This window comes from Garra rufa, chromosome 17 (assembly GCF_049309525.1).
Source record: "Garra rufa chromosome 17, GarRuf1.0, whole genome shotgun sequence".
Lineage (NCBI taxonomy): Eukaryota > Metazoa > Chordata > Actinopteri > Cypriniformes > Cyprinidae > Garra > Garra rufa.
The window spans coordinates 11,321,886-11,343,319 of NC_133377.1; the positions used below are offsets into that span (position 1 = coordinate 11,321,886).

At 40.2% G+C, this 21,434-nt stretch overlaps 1 protein-coding gene across 1 annotated transcript in view; it reads left to right on the top strand.

The window, feature by feature from the left end:
* The window catches only part of LOC141289474 (NLR family CARD domain-containing protein 3-like), a 30,165-nt gene extending 13,727 nt beyond the window's left edge, over positions 1-16,438 (top strand). Inside the window, exons 2-9 of the mRNA XM_073821576.1 lie at positions 1,212-2,973; positions 4,151-4,324; positions 9,187-9,360; positions 9,638-9,811; positions 10,640-10,813; positions 11,048-11,221; positions 11,641-11,814; positions 14,356-16,438. Of these exons, the coding sequence (XP_073677677.1) occupies positions 1,212-2,973; positions 4,151-4,324; positions 9,187-9,360; positions 9,638-9,811; positions 10,640-10,813; positions 11,048-11,221; positions 11,641-11,814; positions 14,356-14,533 (2,984 nt within the window). The 3' untranslated portion in view covers positions 14,534-16,438. The remainder of the gene's footprint in view (positions 1-1,211; positions 2,974-4,150; positions 4,325-9,186; positions 9,361-9,637; positions 9,812-10,639; positions 10,814-11,047; positions 11,222-11,640; positions 11,815-14,355) is intronic.
* Positions 16,439-21,434: the final 4,996 nt, after the last annotated feature.

A 21,434-nucleotide genomic window follows, 5' to 3' on the forward strand; every position in this document is an offset into this window, starting at 1 on the left:
ACCCTAACTCTGATGGTGGCTTGACAAAGTGTTGTCTGAAGGTTTTAAAATAGTTTTACAAGTTTTGACCAGATAAAGGATTAAGTCAAACGAAAGCTTGTACAGGTCATATCAGACCACTTCAGACCCCAGTAGCACAATGATAGCAGTTTCTTTAAAAGCAACAATGTTGTCTTGCTGCTGCTGTTATTACTGCAGATGTTATTAATGGAAAAGGCATGCTCTATTGCTAACTTGCTTATCAGCTTAATTATTTCACTCCTTGCATCATGTGCAACTTGTTCATCAAACATCAAATATGATTTTAAAAATGTGAGTGTTTGCTTCTTTTAGAACTGATAAATCCAAACAGTGCAGCAATTTTTATTGATTTGGAATAATAAAAATATCATGCATCTTAAGAGTTTGAATTTCAACTGAAATGAACTTGTGCTACAAGACTACAAGACACAATAAACCAAACATATTGGCTGCAAATGCAACAGAGACCAATCAGCTTGTGCCATGTAGTCAATTATTTGATAGCTAGCAATTGATATTAAGGACCTATCAGCCTGCATCATCTAGAGTTTTATGACAGAACTAGGTATTTATTATATAATGTGCCATTTAAAGGAGTCATCAGATGCCCATTTTCCACAAGTTAATATGATGCTTTAGGGTCCTGATGAAAAGTTTGTAATATACTTTGATTAAAAATTCTCAATGGTAGTGTAAAAAAACACTCATTTTACCTGGCTCTGTTCTCAGCAAGTGATATCAGTACATGGCCCTTTAAATGATATGAACCTCTGCTCACCCCGCCCCTCAGTTCTGTGGGGCGTGTCATTACAACGCACATGAGGTGTTGCCTAGACAACAGTTGAGGGTATTATTAGGGGAAATAATGATCGTGAGAGGCTTTGAAAACATACGTGTAACCATATCAGGTCACGACAGGCATCTGAGAACGGCTCGATATGAGAAGGGGCAAATTATTTTACTAAATTAAAGAAAACTACTGGGTGGATCTTTGTCATTCTAGGGTGGTTGTGCACACACGCTCCTAACACACATTTCAGTTCAAACAGCTTGTAAAAGTGCATGTGGCACCGGATGACCCCTTTAAATATCTAATTTTTATGAGTTTTCATGTGCATTTGTGTATTTATTATTTATCAATGACATAAATCATATATTTCCATTCCCATTTGTACCTTTCTGCTTCGTAGGGCTTGCCCCTTTGTATTTGAAACAACACAAATGCAGCCTTAATAAGAAATTTCAGAGAATTAATGAAGGAATATCAAATCAAGGAAGCTCTATATCTCTGCACGAGATCTACACAGAGTTGTACATCACAGAAGGAGGGAGTGGAGAGGTCAATAATGAACATGAGGTGAGACAGATTGAGACAGCATGTAGAAGACCAGAAAGACAGGGGACATCAATCAAATGCAATGACATATTTAGACCTTCACCTGGAAAAAGTAAACCCATCCTAACTGTGCTGACTAAAGGAGTTGCTGGGATTGGAAAAACAGTTTCAGTGCAGAAATTCATTTTAGACTGGGCAGAAGAAAAAGCCAATCAGGATCTTCACTTCATATTTCCACTTCCTTTCAGAGAACTGAATTTGATAAAGCACAGAAACCTCAGTTTGATGGAGATTCTTCGTCATTTTTTCACACATATGAATGAACTGACATCAACTGATTTTGATGACTTTAAAGTCCTGTTTATCTTTGATGGTCTGGATGAATGTCGCCTTCCTCTTGATTTCCTAAACAATCCAAGCTTGTCTGATGTAACACAGTCAGCCTCTGTGGATGTGTTGCTGTCAAACCTCATCAAGGGAAATCTGCTTCCTTCTGCTCTCCTCTGGATCACCTCTCGACCTACAGCAGCCAATCAGATCCCTCCTGAGTTTGTTGACCTGGTTACAGATGTAAGAGGGTTCAATGATCCTCAAAAGGATGAATATTTTCGGAAGAAGATAAATGATCAGAGTCTTGCCAGTAAAATCGTTGCACACATTAAAGCATCAAGAAGCCTGTACATTATGTGTCACATCCCAGTCTTCTGCTGGATTTCAGCCTCTGTTCTAGAGGAAATGATGGCTGAAGCAGAGAGTGCAGAGATCCCCAAGACTCTCACTCAAATGTTCATACACTTCCTTATCTTTCAGACCAAACTAAAATCCATGAAATATGATGGAAAATGTGATATAGATCATAAACAGGCTAGAAATAGTATCCTGTCACTTGGAAATCTGGCTTTTCAACAGCTGGAAAAGGGGAACCTGATCTTCTACGAAGAGGATCTGAGAGAGTGTGGCATTGATGTCAGAGATGCATCAGTGTATTCAGGAGTTTGTACCCAAATCTTTAGAGAGGAGTTTGGGCTGTACCTGGAGAAGGTGTACAGCTTTGTTCATCTGACCATCCAGGAGTTTATTGCGGCTTTATATGTGTTTCTTTGCTTTTTCAGACAAACAGGACGTGCTAACATGTTCAGATCAACTTTGACTGATTTAATAAAGAATGAAGTGGACAGGGCCTTGAAGAGTGAGAATGGTCACCTTGATCTTTTCCTCAGATTCCTGCTGGGTCTCTCCCTGGAGTCCAATCACACTCTCCTAAAATGTCTACTGAAAAAGACAAGAAACAGACCTCACAACAAACAGGAAGTAGTTGAGTACATTAAGATGAAGATCAGAGAAAATTCCTCTTCAGAGAAAGCCATCAATCTGTTCCACTGTCTGAATGAACTGAATGATGACTCTCTAGTGCAGGAAGTCCAAATATACCTGAGCAGCACAGGTACCAGTTGTCTTTCAACAGTCACACTCTCTCCTTCTCAATGGTCAGCTCTGGTGTTTGTGCTGCTGAACTCAGAAGAGAAGCTGGATGAGTTTAAACTGAGTAAATATCATAAATCCGAGGAATGCCTTCTGAGGCTGCTGCCAGTGATAAAAACATCTACAAAAGCAGAGTGAGTATACATCCTAGGGGGTATATGACAACTACAGTTGGAGTTCTGAGAAAGTCCTGTCTCTTTTAAGCTGTATACTGGCAGTGGTGGACTTTTAAGAAAAAAAAAAAGTGCATCCATTCATCTTAAAAATTACTCCACATGGCTCCAGGGGTGAATAAAGTGTATAAAATGTATTTCATATGAATTTCATATCAGCGTATACTATACTTCACTATACTTTTACACACACACACACACACACACACACACACACACACACACACACACACACACACACACACACACACACACACACCATTGCACAAAAAAGATCTAGTGTATAAAACAAATTACTAAATGCATCTTTAAACTTTTAAAAAAGTTTGGCATGGCTTGGAATGTTTTTAGCAGAAGAATCTGAACATGCTTTTGTGTGTTAAGTCACTAGGGGGAAAAATTGTTTACTTCACAAAAATACAAATACATGATTTAAACATACAGGCTTATGGAATTAAAATAATTACCAATGTATTTGGGAAAAAAACTTAGCATTAACAGTGGGTCTGTCTTCTTTTGCTTCCATTTCTTTTTCCTTTTTTAAATCATACAATTTAGTGATTTATATTCAACTGGATGTTTAATATAGCATCTGCAGGAATAATCGAGTACCAATGCATAATCTCCATCTGTTCTTAGTCAACATTACCAGCAGATTGTGCAAGCAGGTGATGAAAAAAGTAGTGCAAAAGGAAAAGAGATCTCCCTCACAAACACTATGTGTAGCTCTCCTTATCAGCTAATATTTCTAAATTCCCTAACTTCTGTAGTATTTAATGTTTTATAATTGATTGATCAGTATTATTCAAATTGGACTTATTACCTTGATTACCTGTGCCAGTAATCTTTTTTCATTGCCCAAAAAGGAAAGACAGTAACATACAGGAACCCTACTGCCATGCCATTGGCTTCTGTTATTGAACCAGTGGGCAGACCCTACACAAACACTGTTAATGCATTTTTTTTTTCATTTAGTAGTTCAACAAGCTTATTTATTTCAAAAACATTTGTCATTATTGTGCATACAGGTTCAAATTAAAGTTTAATTAATTTTATATGATATAGACATGGATGTTTCAGTTACCTATCCTGTTTACATTTATTTGAGACTAATACTTACTTATTTTATCATTCCCAGTATGAATGGCTGTAATCTCACAGCAGAAAGCTGTTCAGCTCTGGCCTCAGTTCTCAGCTCAAACTCCTCAAGTCTGACAGATCTGAACATGAGTGACAATAAACTGCAAGATTTAGGAGTGAAGCTGCTCTCTACTGGACTGAAGGATCCTGACTGTAATCTTAAGACATTACAGTAAGAAACTCAGAACTTGATAACACAGGATTTAAGGGAGGGGAGTTAAAGATGGTTGAGAGTGAAAACATGCTCATGTCACATTTAAAAAAAAATGTAAAAAGGAAACGTCTAGGTTACGAAGGTAACCCTCGTTCCCTGAAGGAGGGAACGGAGACGTTACATTGGGATCTCGCCGATCATCTCTGAGCCTTATTAACAAAAGGCCAATTGAAAATTGGCGAGTGGACGTGTGCGCCGGCCACTCCCCCGTACATACGGGTATATAAGATGGCGGCACCACTCAAACAGGTTTTCGCTGAAGAGTCGATCAAGCCGGCGTCAGCGCGACGCCAGGGGCGTGGCAGGGGAATGTAACGTCTCCGTTCCCTCCTTCAGGGAACGAGGGTTACCTTCGTAACCTAGACGTTTCCTTCAGGGCAGGAGGACCCAGGGTTCGCCGGAGGGAACATTCTGGGAAATAGCGCACGGATCCACGTGGGAATGGCGCAGCAAGCCGACACCAGCCGCTCACCTGTAAGTCCTTATGTTAGGAAACGGGAGAAACGGCCTCTACGCAAAGGTTGTAGAACCTGGCGAAGGTATTCGGTGTCGCCCAGCCCGCAGCTCTCAGATATCTGCTAGTGAGGTGCCATGAGCCAAGGATCATGGCTGTCCCTGAGTATAACAGGGAGATGGCATCTACCACCCAATGAGCCAACCTCAGTTTGGGGACAGCATTCCCTTTCTGCTGAACCCCGAAGCAGATAAGCTGCTCGGTGCGCCTGAAGTGCCGAGTGATTTCATTTTCACATATTTATAGACACAACATCGCAAGGCCGGGTCTGCCTCCTCCAAGGCAGAGCTTGCCGGTTCACCACTCGATCGCGGAAAGGCGTGGTGGGGAACCTTGGGCACAATGACCGGGCCGGGGTCTCAGGTTGTAACGTGACAGTCGCCGGGCCCGATTTCTAGACACGCTTCGCTGACAGATAAAGGTTGTAGGTCTCCTACCCTCTTGATGGAAGCCAGGGCAGTCAGGAGCGCTGTCTTAATGACAGGAATTCTAGCTCGACTGAGGCCAGTTGCTCAAAGGGAGCGCCCCGCGGCCCTGAAGGGCGACGGGGGGGTCTCAAGAGGGTATGAGGTGCGGTCTGGGCACCTCTGAGGGACCTCACGACCAGTGGGTGCTTACCTACTTTGCTCCATCTACTGCATGTGATATGCGGCTAAGCGGCGGCATATATTCCGAGAGTCGAGGGGACAGCCTGCGCTCCAACTCTCCTGCAGGAAAGGAAGCACTACTGTAATTGTGTATCTCTGTGCCTCTCAGCGAGAGGAATGTCAGCAAATAGACCTCATCTCAGTGCGTAAGCCTGCCTGTGTCAAGGGAGCTCAGTACTGAGTGATAGTTTGTATCACGGCCTGTGGAAGGCCGGAGAGGTCTACGGTGTCAAATCGTGCCCTTACAGGGAGGGACTGCCGCGAGGGAATGGTTACTAAGACCTAAGTCCGGGTGGGCCATCCTTGTAGCGCAACCTACAGACTTACTCCTCGTCCTCCCTGGACTTGCACAGTGTCTGCGCAAGGAGGCCCGCTGGGGAAGGGCGTACTTGGGCCCCGGAGGTCAGCTGTGTGCCAGTGTTACTCTGTCAATGGGAGGAATCGGAAGGGCGAGCGGATGTGGCTGGGCCTTGCCGATATAACTCCAACTAGCTGCGTCACGGGGTGGAGTCGCCATTCTGCAGGTGGGTGGACTGCCGTGGGAGCCGACCGGCTGCACGGTTGAGTTTCCCTGCTTCAAGTGAATGGCAAGTAGCAAAATCTGCCACGTTGGACTCCATGGGAGCAGATGGGGAGGAGCTGTAAACCTCTGTCGTACATGGCAACCCAACCCGTGGTAGGCCACGGGCTGACTTGTCGGCAATACTGCGGGAAAACGCCAGTCCAGAGTGAGCCGAGATGCCATGCCCATCATGGGACTCGATCGTGCTGAAGCAGTCTCACATGAAACAAGCTTAGCGGCAAGCGGCTAGAGCTGTCATGTGCCCCAGGAGCCTCTGATTTGAGAGGGACCGCTGTATTGTGCCTGATTAGCTCAGGGACTACAGCACTGACTGCGCGCTCTTGATAGCAAGGCGGGTCGTCTTGTGGACCGAGTCGGGCTCCCGACCGAGGAAAAGGATTCCCTCAGTTGGCCTGAAGGACCAGATGGCGGGGGTGCCGAAGCACCAGGTCCCTGTATTCGCACAACGGAACTCACGAGTGGGCTGGTAAAGCACCAGTCGAAGAGCCGGTTGAAGACGCGAATTCCTGTCTGCCAAAGAGGGGACAGGGAAGCTCCCATGGCCTAAAGAAGGCAGGAAGGAGGGGGACTGGCCAAATGGAAGCACCTTGCGCTGAAGCGCTCGAGTGCTGCTCAGGAAGGAAACTCGAGGCCGAAGGCCAGAGGTGAGAATTTTGCTCTTTTTGTGAAAATGTGGGTACCGTCGACCGATGGGCTGACGGCAGCATTGAAGTACACAGTGGCCCCCGGCCCTCCACCGGGAGCGGGGAGCGTAGATGTCAGCATCCCCTAAAGAGCAGTCTCAATCACCTCTGGAGGCCCGCGTCAGGGACGTTTCGCAATTTTCTTGCGGGTGTTTCGGGCCGGTCCCTGTGCCGCGGGTGGCGCCGCTCTCCTGCGGCTGGCTCTGCGCTTGCGGGCCCCTTCCGCCAACCTGGCGTCATGGGCCTCCGTGGGGGGCAGAGCTGTGGATGTTGCGGCCGCAGGGGGGCGCCCTCGGCGACGTGCAGGCGGAGACGGTGTCTCCGGCGGCGGGATGGAAGCTTCGCGGCGGGGCAAGATGTGTTTGATCGCCTCCGTCTGTCTCTGAACTGCCGAGAACTGCTGGGCGAAGTCCTCGACAGTGTTGCCGAAAAGGCCACTCTGGGAGACGGGAACGTCGAGAAAGCGTGGTTTGTCAGCGTCTGCCGAGGCGGCCTGGCCCGCGGCGTGAAAGGCGCGACCCGCAAGGGCGGACGAGCGCTCGCAGGCCTTGGAGGGGAGATGCGGCCGGTCCCGCCAGGTGGCGGCGCCACGCGGGCAAAGATGCACCGCCACAGCGCGCTCGACCTGGGGGACCGACACATATCCCCTGGCCGCCCCGCCATCAAGGGTGGCGAGGGGAGAGGGGCTGGGCAGCGGACGAGATGAAAAGGGTGCCCGCCAGGTCTTAACCAGCTCCTCGTGCACCTCCGGGAAGAATGGCACCGGGGGGGGCGTGGCGGTGCCGCCGGAGCCCTCCCCAGGAACCAGTCGTCCAGCCGAGAAGGATCAGCCGCAGGCGATGGAGTAACCTCTAGACCGGTCCCCCTGGCGGCTCGGAGGAGCATAGCCGAGAGCTCGGAGTCTATTTCCGACGGAGCAGCAACCATGGAGGGGCGCTTCGCCACCGGAAGAGCGTCCTCACTCCCTGACTCTCCCTCTGATGCAGCGACCGACATCTCTTCCTCCTGTGGAGCGCCAAAGGAGACGCCCAGCCCGAATGGCGGGGAGGCGTACTGCTCTGGCATCTCGACGGGGGTATGCTGACGGGCGGAAGACCGCAGGGCCTTTGGGGCCGGTGGTACGTTCGGCACCGTGACTTGTAAATCCCCCTCGTGCCTCGCCACAGCGGCAGGAAAACTTCTCCGGTCCAACCGCCGGCCGTGGGGCGCGAGGGGGGGCCTACCCGCGAGCGAGCGGCGAGTCTTCAACATCCCCATGGTCATGCGTTCACAGTGAACGCACGAACCATCCGTGAAAGCTGCTTCAGCATGTTCGAGGCCCAGACATGTGAAGCAGCTTTCATGTCCGTCCAGAGAGGTGAGGTAACTGCCGCACCCAGAAGCGCACGGCCGGAAAGCCATTCTGAAAAGAACGTCTTTACACGGCCGTGAGAAATTGCTCTTTTAGTCCCGGTCTGCCCAGGGAGGAAACCGCAGCACCACTATGCACTCAATGGGGCTTGCTCGCTGGAGAGCAGGAGGCTTTTTGTGGCCGTGAAAATGGCCGCCCGCAGGACCCCGCTGGCGGCGCCGAGAAATTCACTCTTTCAGAAGGATTGTCTTTTATTCGATCGGCGCACGCCAGCAGAGAAGAGCAGCAGCAGCATGAACGTGAAGTTTTTCTTTTTTGAAGAAGTCAAAGGCTTGAGCATGAAGGCTCTGAAAGCGAAAGTCTGTTTGAGTGGTGCGCGCCGCCATCGTCCACTCGCCAATTTTCAATTGGCCTTTTTAATAAGGCTCAGAGATGATCGGTCTCTCAAGCGAGATCCCAATGTAACGTCGAAGTGATTCGACTGATAGGGGAACAATAACTTATATTTATTTAACTTTAGAAAAACACTGATACAATAAGGAGACTCATTAAATAACTTTGGTACTCACACTTTATAAAGCAACTTGTGTGATCATAGTTTTGTTCAGACTGTAGCTGAGTGTGCAAGCTTGAATATACAGTTAACTAAGCTGATAAACCCCCTGCATAATTTATACTAATACAAAAGATTTTTTAAAGATTCCCTTTACTTGGGACTACCCCTAAAAAACCTTTGCAGATTTTACATTTCCCACACTCTGATCACTGTGTTTAAAAGCTTATTGTGTTGTCTTGCCTTCTTGAACATCAATGAATGTTTACACCCTCAAATTACCTCAGTGTGAAAACTGGACATCAACTTAATAGCAACTGTTGGGAAATGCTTAAATATGATAATCTAAATAACTAAATTCAATATTATTAAAAAGCTAATTAAAGGAATAGCTCACCCAAAAAAAAAAAAAATTGTACATTTGTAATATCTACAATGGCCATGTGTCAGTGGTACAGTTATTCAATTACTTTGTACCTCCTTTTATAGGTTGTATAACTGCAGTATTGGAGAGAAAGGTTGTTCTGCTTTGGCATCAGCTCTGAGATCAAACCCCTCACACCTAAGAGAACTTAATCTGGGCTGTAATACTCTAGGAGACTCAGGAGTGAAGCTGCTCTCTGGTCTACTGCAGGATCCATGCTGTCAACTGGAGACATTAATGTCTGTATTATGTTAATACAATAACATAATTTGACATGTAATAATAAGAATGGGAACTTTATAACTTTGGTACCTTACAAATACATACAACTGAGAAAAATGTTTATCATAAAGTAACACATAGGTAACTATGTAATTTCCCCAAACATTGTTTTTGTCAAATTAAAAAACTATATAAAAATAATTGTATTTTTTCTATATTATTATTATTACTATTATGACATAAATGTCTATTTTGTCTGTAATGTTTTGATCTGTATGTTTCTTCTCTCTGCAGACTACCTAACTGCAATTTTGGAGAGGAAGGTTGTTCGGTTCTGGCATTAGCTCTGAAATCAAACCCCTCACACCTCAGAGAGCTTAATCTGGGCTTCAATGAACCAGGAGAACTAGGATTGAAGCTGCTTTCTGTTCTGCTGCAGGATGCACACTGTCAACTGGAGAAACTATTGTGTGTATTATGTTAATTAAATAACATGATAAGACATATAATAGTAAGAACTATTATATAACTGGAAAATTTTATAAATACACACAGCCCTAACCCCTAAATTTTAACTTAAGAAAACAATATAGAATTTTTTTTTTTTTTGTTTGTTTTTTTTGCATTTATTCCATTAAAAATATAGATTTTTTAAAAGTTAAGTTTAATAATAAGTTAATATTTAGTATTCTCTTTGTGAATCATGAAACTTTTCATGTCATTACCAAAACAGTGTATGTTTTAGTCCATTGACTGAGACTGATTTGAACTATAGCCCTAAATTTATGATCAGGAAATATTCCTGTGTCCCCCTCTCTCATAGCTACATGGTGAGTAGATGGGTCCCATAATTTTGAGGTAAATGTGTTCAAAAGTCTGAAAATCTGTGTGCTGAGCTCAAAAGTATGTAAAAAAGGAACATACAACCCTTTATTTGGGGGAAATAAACAAAATTTTAGTACAGTTATTTATGTAGTAATTTTTTTGCATTTTCCTTATATTTTCGTAGTGTTTTATTATGCATGTTAAAATTCTGTATGTGATGTGGTTGCTATTAAAACATTACTTTCACTACCGAAAATGTCGAGTCACGACTGAAACATGCAATTTTTTGTCAAAAATAAATTATACTGAATTATCAACTAAGATGTTATGATAGTGTTTGGTTCAGTGCATATTCAAACTAAATAATCCTTAACTTTGAAATCAGTATGGTTCTTATTAAATTATATATTACTGTGTTTTTGTGGTGACTTTTTTGCATTGCATAAGTGTGACTTTTTCTCCTCTCTGCAGACTTCCCAACTGCAGTATTGGAGAGAAAGCTTGTGCTGCTCTGGTTTCAGCTCTAAAATCAAATCCTTCACACCTGAGAGAACTGAATTTGAATTATAATGAGCTAGGAGACACAGGAATGAATCTGCTCTCTGATCTACTGCAGGATCCAAACTGTAAACTGGAAGCACTACAGTGAGTTTATTTAAAAATAAAATTCTCCATTTACTCTTGTCATTTCAACTGTTAGCTAACCGTAAGATAAAAAATACTAAATCATAGGAATATTCCAGTAACCTCACATTTTAACTGCAAGAAAAGTGATCCCGTTTTAAAATAATATTACAGTATATATTCATTTATATATTGAGGTTACAATTTTATGAGATTAATAGTACATGATGTTTTTTTTTATGTTATCATTCCCAGTGTAAGTCGCTGTAATCTCACAGAGAAAAGCTGTTCAGCTCTGGCCTCAGTTCTTAGCTCAAACTCCTCAAGTCTGATAAAGCTAAACCTGAGTTACAGCAGTCTACAGGATTCTGGAGTGATGCTGCTATGTGCTGGACTAAAACATCGTCACTGTAAACTAAAGATATTACAGTAAGAAATGACAGATTTTCATCCACAACAGTCTCTAAAGTTTATGGTGTGCAAAAAAAACTATAAATCACCCAGGTAGCAATTTTATGAGCAAAAACACCTTTTAAAAGAGCAGATGTACTAATACTAATATATTTCGTTACATACAGTGTGCTCCCTTACATAAATGCCACAGCATACCTGAGTATTGTCCAACAGTATGACAATGCACATTATTTTTAGCTATTTCCATAACCATGACAATGACCTCAAGTTTATTTCCTGCTTCAATAAACCTGCCTGTGATTTTTAAGAGATCCAGAAGTCCTTGATTGCAGGACAGTGTGTCTCCATTATTATTTTTATTTATTTTTATTTTTTCTCTTGATGATAGACCTGTTTAACAGTAAGTCTGATGATTGTTTTTCTGATTTCTTCAGGCTGTGTAACTGCAGTATTGGAGAGAGAGGTTGTGCCGCTCTGGCTTCAGGTCTGAGATCAAATCCCTCACACCTGAGAGAACTGGATCTGAACTATAATAAACTAGGAGACTCAGGAGTGAAGCTGCTCTCTGATCTACTACAGGATCAACGCTGTAAACTGGAGAAACTACAGTGAGTGTTTTCGATATTATGTGATATTAAAACTAGGGTTGTTCCGATTCCGATACTAGTATCGGAAATGCCGCCGATACCACAAAAAAATCTAGCATCGGAATCGGCGAGTACTTGAACCCACGTACCGATCCGATACCATTTTCTTTAGATATAAGTTATTCCCGCTAGCAAATCGGAAGCCAGTTCTTCTTCGCGGCTCAGAATGCAAACACACGGAACAGTGCTGTGTTGCCACAAGCAACCACTGCTTAGAGCAGCGAAGAAGAAATACAAACGTGCTAGCAGTTTGTCCGCTGTTTGGCAGTATCTCAGACAGGACCAACGGCGGCATGTCTCATATACAGGGCTTTATGATTTCCGCGATGCGGAAAACACGGACGGAATCGCGGAATCCAGTCTAAATGTAATTTACAGTTTAACACGGAACGTCACGGAATTTGTCAAAGTTTGATGCATTAATCAAAGGTACGTTAGTTCATTACACTTAAATCAAATCGTGATATGGACTAATATTAAGCAGAAAACCGACTGTTTAAATATGAATTATGCGTGGCTCTGTGTTAATGAATGGTACAGGCGCATGGATTTGTTTACTCCTTGAACTGAAGCGCGCGGGACACTTGCGATAATATTAAAGGGCTCCAGACTGTGACCATTTTTTCTGCCAGTGTTACTAATTTTCGTGAGCGGTCACACTGGCGTGGCCACCGCGTTGTTCAACTCATAAGCTCTGCCATTTCTGTTTCAGATAAGAAACATAAAACGGCACGCGAAACGAAAGTGAAACTAACACGATACGTTTGAGCTGCTCAGCGCTGACCGTTTATCAGCTTGGACTGCAACGCAAACAAACTTTCACAAACCCCGAACAGCTTTATTCGGGAGCCAATGTTGATTTTGCAACACTGTTACTGCTGCGAGATCCAGTGAGGAGCATTTGAAAATGCCACACAATGAATAAGGTTGCAGCGAGATCTAGTGTGAATCTTTCAAATTCTGGCCAAAATTCTCTGTTATAAACAGGGCTGATGTACGTCAGAAAACCAGATTAGTATTACTAACTATATAAAAAAAAATATTACTGTCAAATGTATGTCATATAATAAAAATACTCTAGTTCACTGTATATATCAGTGTATGTTTGTTTTATTAAGGGATAAGTCTGAAGCACACCATTAAATAATTTATTAGTATTATCTGCAGCTGTATATACAATTACACACCCAGGTATCGGATTAGTACTCGGTATCGGCCGATACCCCGAGCCCAGGTATCGGAATCGGTATCGGGAAGGAAAAAAGGGTATCGGAACATCTCTAATTAAAATGCACAGTTAGGAACTCACAGTTAGGAACAAATATGCAACCAAATGTTACAAATATGCTCCAGATATTTAAATGTGCAATAGGTGATTGTCTTCAGAAACATTTTTTGTTATGCTGGTTTAAGGTCTCGTCACATCCCCAGGGCATCCAAGATGTAGGTGACTTTGTTTCTTCAGAACACAAACAAAGATTTTTAATTAAAACCGTTGCAGTCTGTCAGTCATATTATATAGCAGTCAATGGGATCCACAGCTTTGACAGTCAAAAAACATACACAGACAAAACCAAATTAAACCCTGTGGCTCGTGATGATACATTGAGGTGTTAAGACACAAAACAATTGGTCTGTGCAAGAAACTGAACAGTATTTATATAATTTTTTACCTCTTATCCACTACAATGTTCAACTGTTCTGAGCATGTTTACAACAGCCGGCGCGTGATGATAGTAGTCGGGGAAAAATCAACACTTCCGGATGAGTTTGTGCAAGGAAACATAATCTTTTTGGTAGTTTTGTGGCAGACTCACAGCTGTGTCACAGCTGCATGTGTCTGTACATTCTGCAAAGGTGGAGATGGCTTGTTCTACCGACATCTGTCTCTCTTTATTTTTTTTATTTCCATTCTGTTTGTGACCTGAGTTGGATGCATGCTTGTGTACATTTTTCCTCGCTCAATCCCCATGTATGTGGATGAGTGTATCGTGGTGTGAGGCATTTTATTAGGGAAAATATGCCATCTTCTCATCTCCTGTGCATTATTAGCAACACACAGTTTTCCTGTCTGGGCTGTTGAACATTTCGACTCGGTGTTATTGTAGTTATTGTAGTAAGGTTGTTTCTGGTCATCTGGTCTTTGTGTGTAGATACGTTCAGTGGGCATGGCTTTGGACAATGATTTGCATGGAGTGTGGGACATTCGCTTTCAGTGCTATCAGGTTAAATTTAGCATTTCCCAAGATTTCCTATTGCACCTTTAAAATGTGGGAGCAAAATATTATTCAGGATGTTAACTTTACAAACTTTCTGAGGTTTAGAAGGTTCTAGAAACATCTTAAGATGTGACATATTTCAGATTTAGTTTTAAAGAAGTCAAAAGACTAAACAAATCTGTAAATAAAAATACATTTCTGACAATGACCCAGAACCACATTTGTAAACAACAACACTAATTGCTGACATTTTTTTCTGAGAGTTTTCTCCTTCTCCCTTCAGGATGTATAACTGCAATATTGGAGAGGAAGGTTGTGCTGCTCTGATTTCTGCTGTGAGATTAAACCCGTCACACCTGAGGGAACTGAATCTGGGCTGTAATAAGCTAGGAAACTCAGGAGTGCAGCTGCTCTCTGATGTACTGGAGGATCCATATTGTAAATTAAAGATACTAAAGTGAGTTATTGTTTTTATATATATATATATATATATATATATATATATATACCGGTGTATTTAACGAACTAACAAACATCAGTGTGCATTTAACAAATGTCTTTTTTTGTTAGTAATTCATTTAACGGACTGAAACATTATTTTTATTTGGTTGAAAAGACTGGCTAAAAGCACTGAGCGCGTCTATCTGGCTCTGCACCGTTTTACACAAATATAATGTTTTGTTGATATTGTGAGTGCGCACATAAATAATAATAGTAAACCTTTTGCAGTTTTGAATGATGCCTTTTTATGCCTTACTTTTATCAACAAAAATGGTGTATTTTAGGTTTCCACTGTTATTAAGAAAAAATGCAAGTGATCGCGTTTGAGCTTCCATGTCAGCTGCAAAGCCCGCTTTCGCTTTCGCTTTCACTCTCCGCAAAAACGATTGGATATGCGTCTAACCGCGCACATTTATCTAGGTTTAATGTTTAAATTAATATTCTGAAATGCATCAAGTGTTTTATGTCTATAGATTTTATTTAATGCAAGTCGTGTTGATTTGAGAAGGCTAAATTTATCAAACATGCTCAACTCATTGCCGCTGGCCGCTTGTTCGTTAGGTTAGGTTAAAAAGACAAAAGCTTGAATTTAACAAATATAAAATGTTCCAAACATATTTCTAAATTAACTTAAAGAAACAAAACGAAATCTAGCCACTTTGCCTTTAGAATCCAAAACTGAACTATTTTAATGGCTGCAACACGAACTCTGTTCTGATAAATTGTCCGATAAGGACGGGGCTCGGGTCTGAGAGTATCAGGCTGGGCTCGTGCAGGACTCTATTCGTTCCCTCGTTTCAATTAAATAAGATCTGAGCGGTACCTCTCGGTTGAAATCGTATTTGGTTTAGTTTTCGCGTTTAAAATGACTATAGCGGCCGCTTTTATAGCAAAAGATATACGGCCCTTTTCTGTGGTGGAAAACCCCGGGTTTTGCCACCTGTTAAATACACTGGAGCCGCGATATAAGCTTCCCTCACGCAGACACTTTTCAGAAAAGATTATGCCGGAACTCTAGAACGAAACCAAAGCCCAGGGGCCTCATTTATAAAACTTTCTTACGCACTGATTTGATCTTAGAGTGTTCGTACGATCAAATCCACGTCAAAGTACAGATTTATAAAAACCGTCTTTGACGTGGAAAAGTACTTATCTCCACGTCAGATTCCAGCTTGGCGTACGACCGTTTCCTTGTGGTAATGCCTGGTATTGCAGATAGTTCAGCCTCACTATAATTTGATTTCATGCGCTCCTTTTATGGAATGAGCTCATTTTATATGTTAATTAATTAAGCAGGGGCGTTTCGACGGCGGAACATTCAGCTGCACACAATTCCACGATCATTTGTGATTTATAACCGAATGACTGGCGTATGCATGGATTTCGTGGTACGTTCGTTTTCTCTGAATCGCTCTTACGTTCAAATCAGAAAAGTTCTTAGATAAAATCAAGGATGGTTTCTACGCAAGTCTTTATAAATGAGGCCCCAGGTATTTACTTTTGTGTATTTGTTCTAAATGTTGCTGTTGTCTTCTGTGCCCAGACTTTAGTTTTGTTTGATACATTCAAGAAGTGTTTTTTCTTTGAGAAGGTAAGATTAAAGTTTCAGTTCATATATCTGACTGTTTGTATTTATTAACACAATTGTATATATTTGAAGTAAAATTGAAAAATGAGTATGTTTTATTCCTTAATTTAACGTACTGTAGAGTACAGTACAAAACAGCAAACAACAACAAAAATAATCATTCTGCCCAACATCCTGTGTTTGGTCTGGGACAGGTCAAAGAACCTCTTCAGCATCACAGGCTAAATTAGCCCTGGCCAGGCAGCAGGGGTCAAATCCTCTTGCATGCCTGATCCAACCCTGGCACTCATCAACTAAAATATATGAGACTGCTTCTCTTCTTGCCCTTGCCCTTCTTTTGTCTTTTCCACATTGTCGTCATTGTCCTCCTCCTTCTCCTCCTCTTCCTCTTTCACCTCTTCCTCTTCCTCATCAAAATTACACATTACTGTATGTGGGATATTGATTGAAAAAGACTGGATAGGATGCACAGTTACACTTGTACAAGTGGTCTGACAAAAAAATCTAATCAAATAAAAACGCATTACAACGTCATTGTGAAATAGAAAAGAAAAATAAATTTGAAGTAAAACTGAAAAATGAGTATGCAGTGCATCGGCAATGCATCGCGATGCATCGAGATATCGTATTGAACCGAATCGATGACATGATAATCGAACCGAACCGTAAGACCACTGTAGGTTCACACCCCTAATATATATACACACATACTCTCTCTCTTGTATTTTACAGTGTTGATCTTCAACGATCCTTCAAATGTCAAACACCAGCACTGACTCAGAAGAGCTAAATTATCCCAGCAGGCACCGGGCGCCAATGTACCATCAGTTAGACATTGGACCCCAACGTCGGACAGATGTTGCATGTAGGTTGAGAATGAAAATCAGGTTGACATCAGTATTTCACATCAATTTGACATTGACTTAACGTTGGATTTTGGTTATACAACCTAAAAACAACAACAACAAAAAAAACACAGGACTGAGCCATCCTTTTCATCTCACTCTCTAAATTGCACAGAGTCTGCCTTAGTTATGTTCTAATCATGTTATGATTTTAATTAGATCTACAATGGTACACAAAATCATGGTTCAGGGCATACATTGGTTTTGGGCTTATTGTTCAGTAAAATTTTGGTACAGGAGAAGAACAAAGATCCTGTCTTAAAATCATCAATTTTATAAAGAGTGGCTGCAGACGTTGTTATTGTACAGGTACTAAGTTGCATGTGATTGCACTATGTATACAATTTCTACAACTAAATGACAATACAAAACTGCAGAGAATCTTATCTGTATATTATATTAAAAAAATGATTGTAAAAATGATTAGGGACAAGCACACTAACCTGAAAATAATGCATATTGAACATATCATTCCTGTGATGAAATGGAAACAAGGTTGTCAGGATTATAATGACACATGAAATTTCATATCAATGTGCCAGACTGAGCTTAACACAACGATTCAGAAGTAACAGAGATCTTTAGGTCAAAATTTTCTTTTTTTCTTTTATGCCAAAAATCATTAGGATATTAAGTAAACTGCTCCATGGAAATAGTTTGTAAATGTCCTATAGTAAATATCAAAACCTAATTTTTGATGAGTAATATTCATTTGGACAACTTTAAAGGCGATTTTCTCAATATTTCGATTTTTTGCACCCTCAGATTCCAGATTTCCAAATAGTTGAATATTGACCAAATATTGTCCTCTCCTAACAAACCAATAAAAAGCTTTTTACTTGTTTAGCTTTCAGGTGATAAATCTCCATTTTAAAAAAATGGACCCTTATGACTGCTTTTATGGTCCAAGGTCACATACAGTTGCTGAAATATTAGTTAAAACCTAAATTGCTTACTATAGCACCACATTGTGGCCAATTTTCTCAAAATTTGTTACACATTAATTTTGCATGCATAAATATATAATTTTTTTATGTTTGTCCATATTTTTATTTGGCCATGTTTTTTGAACTTTCAACTATTTCAACTATTTTCAACTTAATTGAATATACATTATCGGAGTTGTGGTAGTTTTTTAGTTGTAATGCACATTATGGACAGAATGTCCATTTGTCTATGTCTGTTAAAGTTATGTTAAACTTGAACATTACATTCAGCAGATATAGGTCAGTTTGTAAAAATGGGCATCACATAGCCAATTAACAAAAGTAACAAATAACAAAGTATCTCATAACTTTGTAAGACTTTAATGAACCCCTTTTTTTGTCATGAGTGTCTGGAAATGATGCTTACCATGTTTCTTCTTAATATTTACCAATCTTGGAAGAGTTAGAAAAATATTTTGTTTGTTTGTTTGTTTTTTCCAGAAAATTAAAAATAGAAATTTTCCAGTATTAGGCACCACTAGATGTTACTGTGCTGAAATGGGGTTTTTACTCTCAGGATATGATGGCTATGGGGTACAGCATGTTTCCTCTCAATGTGCCAAAGCATTGCACTGTACAGTGTACAGTTTGCCCTGTTTGCTGTCAGATTCATTGATGCGTTATATGACAACAGTTTGGTTCATCAAAAAGTTTTGATAACTTTTTGCAAACATGGTCTGAAGATGCTCTGGAAAAATTTTCATGACAATCAGGCTAGAAACTCTCTAGTATAAGTTTGGAAAAAGTAAGTTTTTCAGGAAATTCAGAATGGCACTCAATTAGACATACAGTTAACATTTAATATTTGGCAAATATTTTACAATGTAAATGGTAAATGAAGTAATCTCTATTGATAGGAATTACTTTTTTTGTAACATTACTAAATCGTTTATGCAAATGATTTCATGTAATGCATTTGGTCATTGAATATGAAGAGACATCATTAACGGATCAAATTTTAACGTTAGGCGTACAATTACAGTTTTTTATAAAGGAGATTTGTTTCTGATGAGATATAAAGCAATATATTTGACCATGTACTTGTGGGACAGGGTCATCTGCAAGGGTTTTATACCGCTTACACATTATAATTACAGTAAGCGGTAGCAGTGGTTTATACTGTATATTGTAGTAAATATTGTTGAACATGTTGTTCCCCCTTAAAAACTTATAACTGTCAGATTTATAGCCAAGGACTTCTTACATGTACTGCATTTTTGTAGAACTGAGAGACGACTACTTAGGGGAGGCAGTGAAAATCGTTTGTCAGAAACGTCTGTAGTACACTCAAAAAAATAAGTCATTGGATGAACTCAATTTAATTGAGGGCAGGATTTCCATCCAATAAATATGTGTGACCCCAACTCATAAAAAACAAATTCATGCAATGAAATGTAATTGAGTTGGGCCAACTCAATTTGATCAAATATAGTTTCAATGAAATTGATACGTTAATGAAGTAATTATTTTATGCTTGTTGAACTCAATCTAAAACATTTAACTGGAAAACAAATGACTAGGCAGAAATTCTTCTACACTCAAAAAATGATACATTGGATTTACTTAACTTTAGGCATTAACCAACTTATTAGGCATTAGCCATAAGATAGCTTTGTTACATCCATGGCATACCCAAAGTAGTTGTTTATTTTATTATTAAAACAACTTAAAATAACTTATGTTATCAGGTCCTCAACCCAAGCACATGCTCTATGCATTCACCACAATGGTAACCCCCAAAAACACTACCATACCAGAAACTGTTTTAAATACAAACATAAAAGAACATTAAACATTAACAAGTCTCCCAATTTTATCATTTTATTAAAAAAATGCATAAAATAAATTTTTATTTCAACATTTACTCTCCTTATCCAGCCGTGTGCAAAGCATGATGGGAAGGGGAAATCCACTTCCTAGTTACACAAGTAAAATAATTTATGTACTCTCAACTCTACTTAATTGAAATACGTTCTTTCAAAATGAAAATATTGAGTTGAACCAAAACGAAACTGTTTCAAATCAGTTTAACACAATGCAATTGTTTAAATGGGAAACCTAACACAATGGTGTTAAATGAAAAAGATTTTTTTAAATTAACTGTACAGTGTGGCAGAATCATTTTTTTGAGTGTATGGAAAATATGGTAATTACCAATACTGTTATAATATTTTTTTTCACTGTACTGTAATTGACAATGCATTGTATTGTGTTCTTTCTTTTGCCTGTCTAGTTATTTTCTTTGTCCTTTTTTGATATTTGAAACAGGCTACTTGTCCAGTCTGGCAAATAATATTCTGTTTAAAATAAAGTGGAGGTGATAGGGTATGTATGTGTGATGTAGTCTAGAAATATTTGTTTTAATAACTGGAACTTATTTACAATATATATACACTTACAAAAAAAAAAATAGTTCTGTATTGGCATTAATGGTTTCTTGAAGAACTTTTAACATCCATGGAACCTTTCAGTTCCATAGAAGGTTCTGTTGATTATTAAAATGTTCAAAATGGTTGTGAAAGTTTCTTGGTGGAACCAAAAATTTATTCTATGAAATTTGAAGTTGTTCTATTAAATCGCAGCAGAACTCTCTTCTGAAAGTGAAAGTGAGTGTATTGTCTATATTTTCTTTGTTCAGTAATAATAATTGTTAATAGTTGTAAATAGTCTCTTTGTGAAATAGGTTTTAAAAGTATTCTATGTTGCTGTTGCTTAAAAAATAATTATGTTATTCATATCTCACAATTTACTTGCATACTTGATAAGCTTTGCTGTTATTAATATTGCAATGATAATCTCAAAGTCAGTTACTGTCATGAAAGGACAAAAGGCTATTTAATTTTTAATGGAGGGGTGAAGTGAATATCTTACACCTGAAAATATAATTTGTTCCATATTTTCAGATCAGAGAGCTGTATGTCCTTAAAATTATTCGCTATTAAAGAGGACGATTCTATGCATGTGTGGAGCTAACCCATAGGTAATGTAATGCACTCTTCCACTAGAGTGCAGCATCATACTGTTAATCATGCTGACATCTTACAGAACTGTAAACCAAACTGTACTCATTAAATAAGAGCAGAATTTCAGTCACTGCATGGTAGTCATTTGTAATTTAGCTTTTACCTTTTTGTTAACAGAAAATCTTATAGTCTAACTGGACTATAAGTAGTCCATCTGGGAGGGATTTGGAGTTTAATGCATTGCTGAAGAGCCAAAAGGTAATAATAAAGTATTCTGTATATCTCTGTCTCACATAGTTGGCTGATTTGTGCAGGTAACATTTCACAAAAGCTACTATAGGGTTCTTTCTTTTTTTTTTAAATTGTGGCATTACTGCTAGCACAAGGGAGTAATACAGACCTGAAACCAAAGCTTCAAT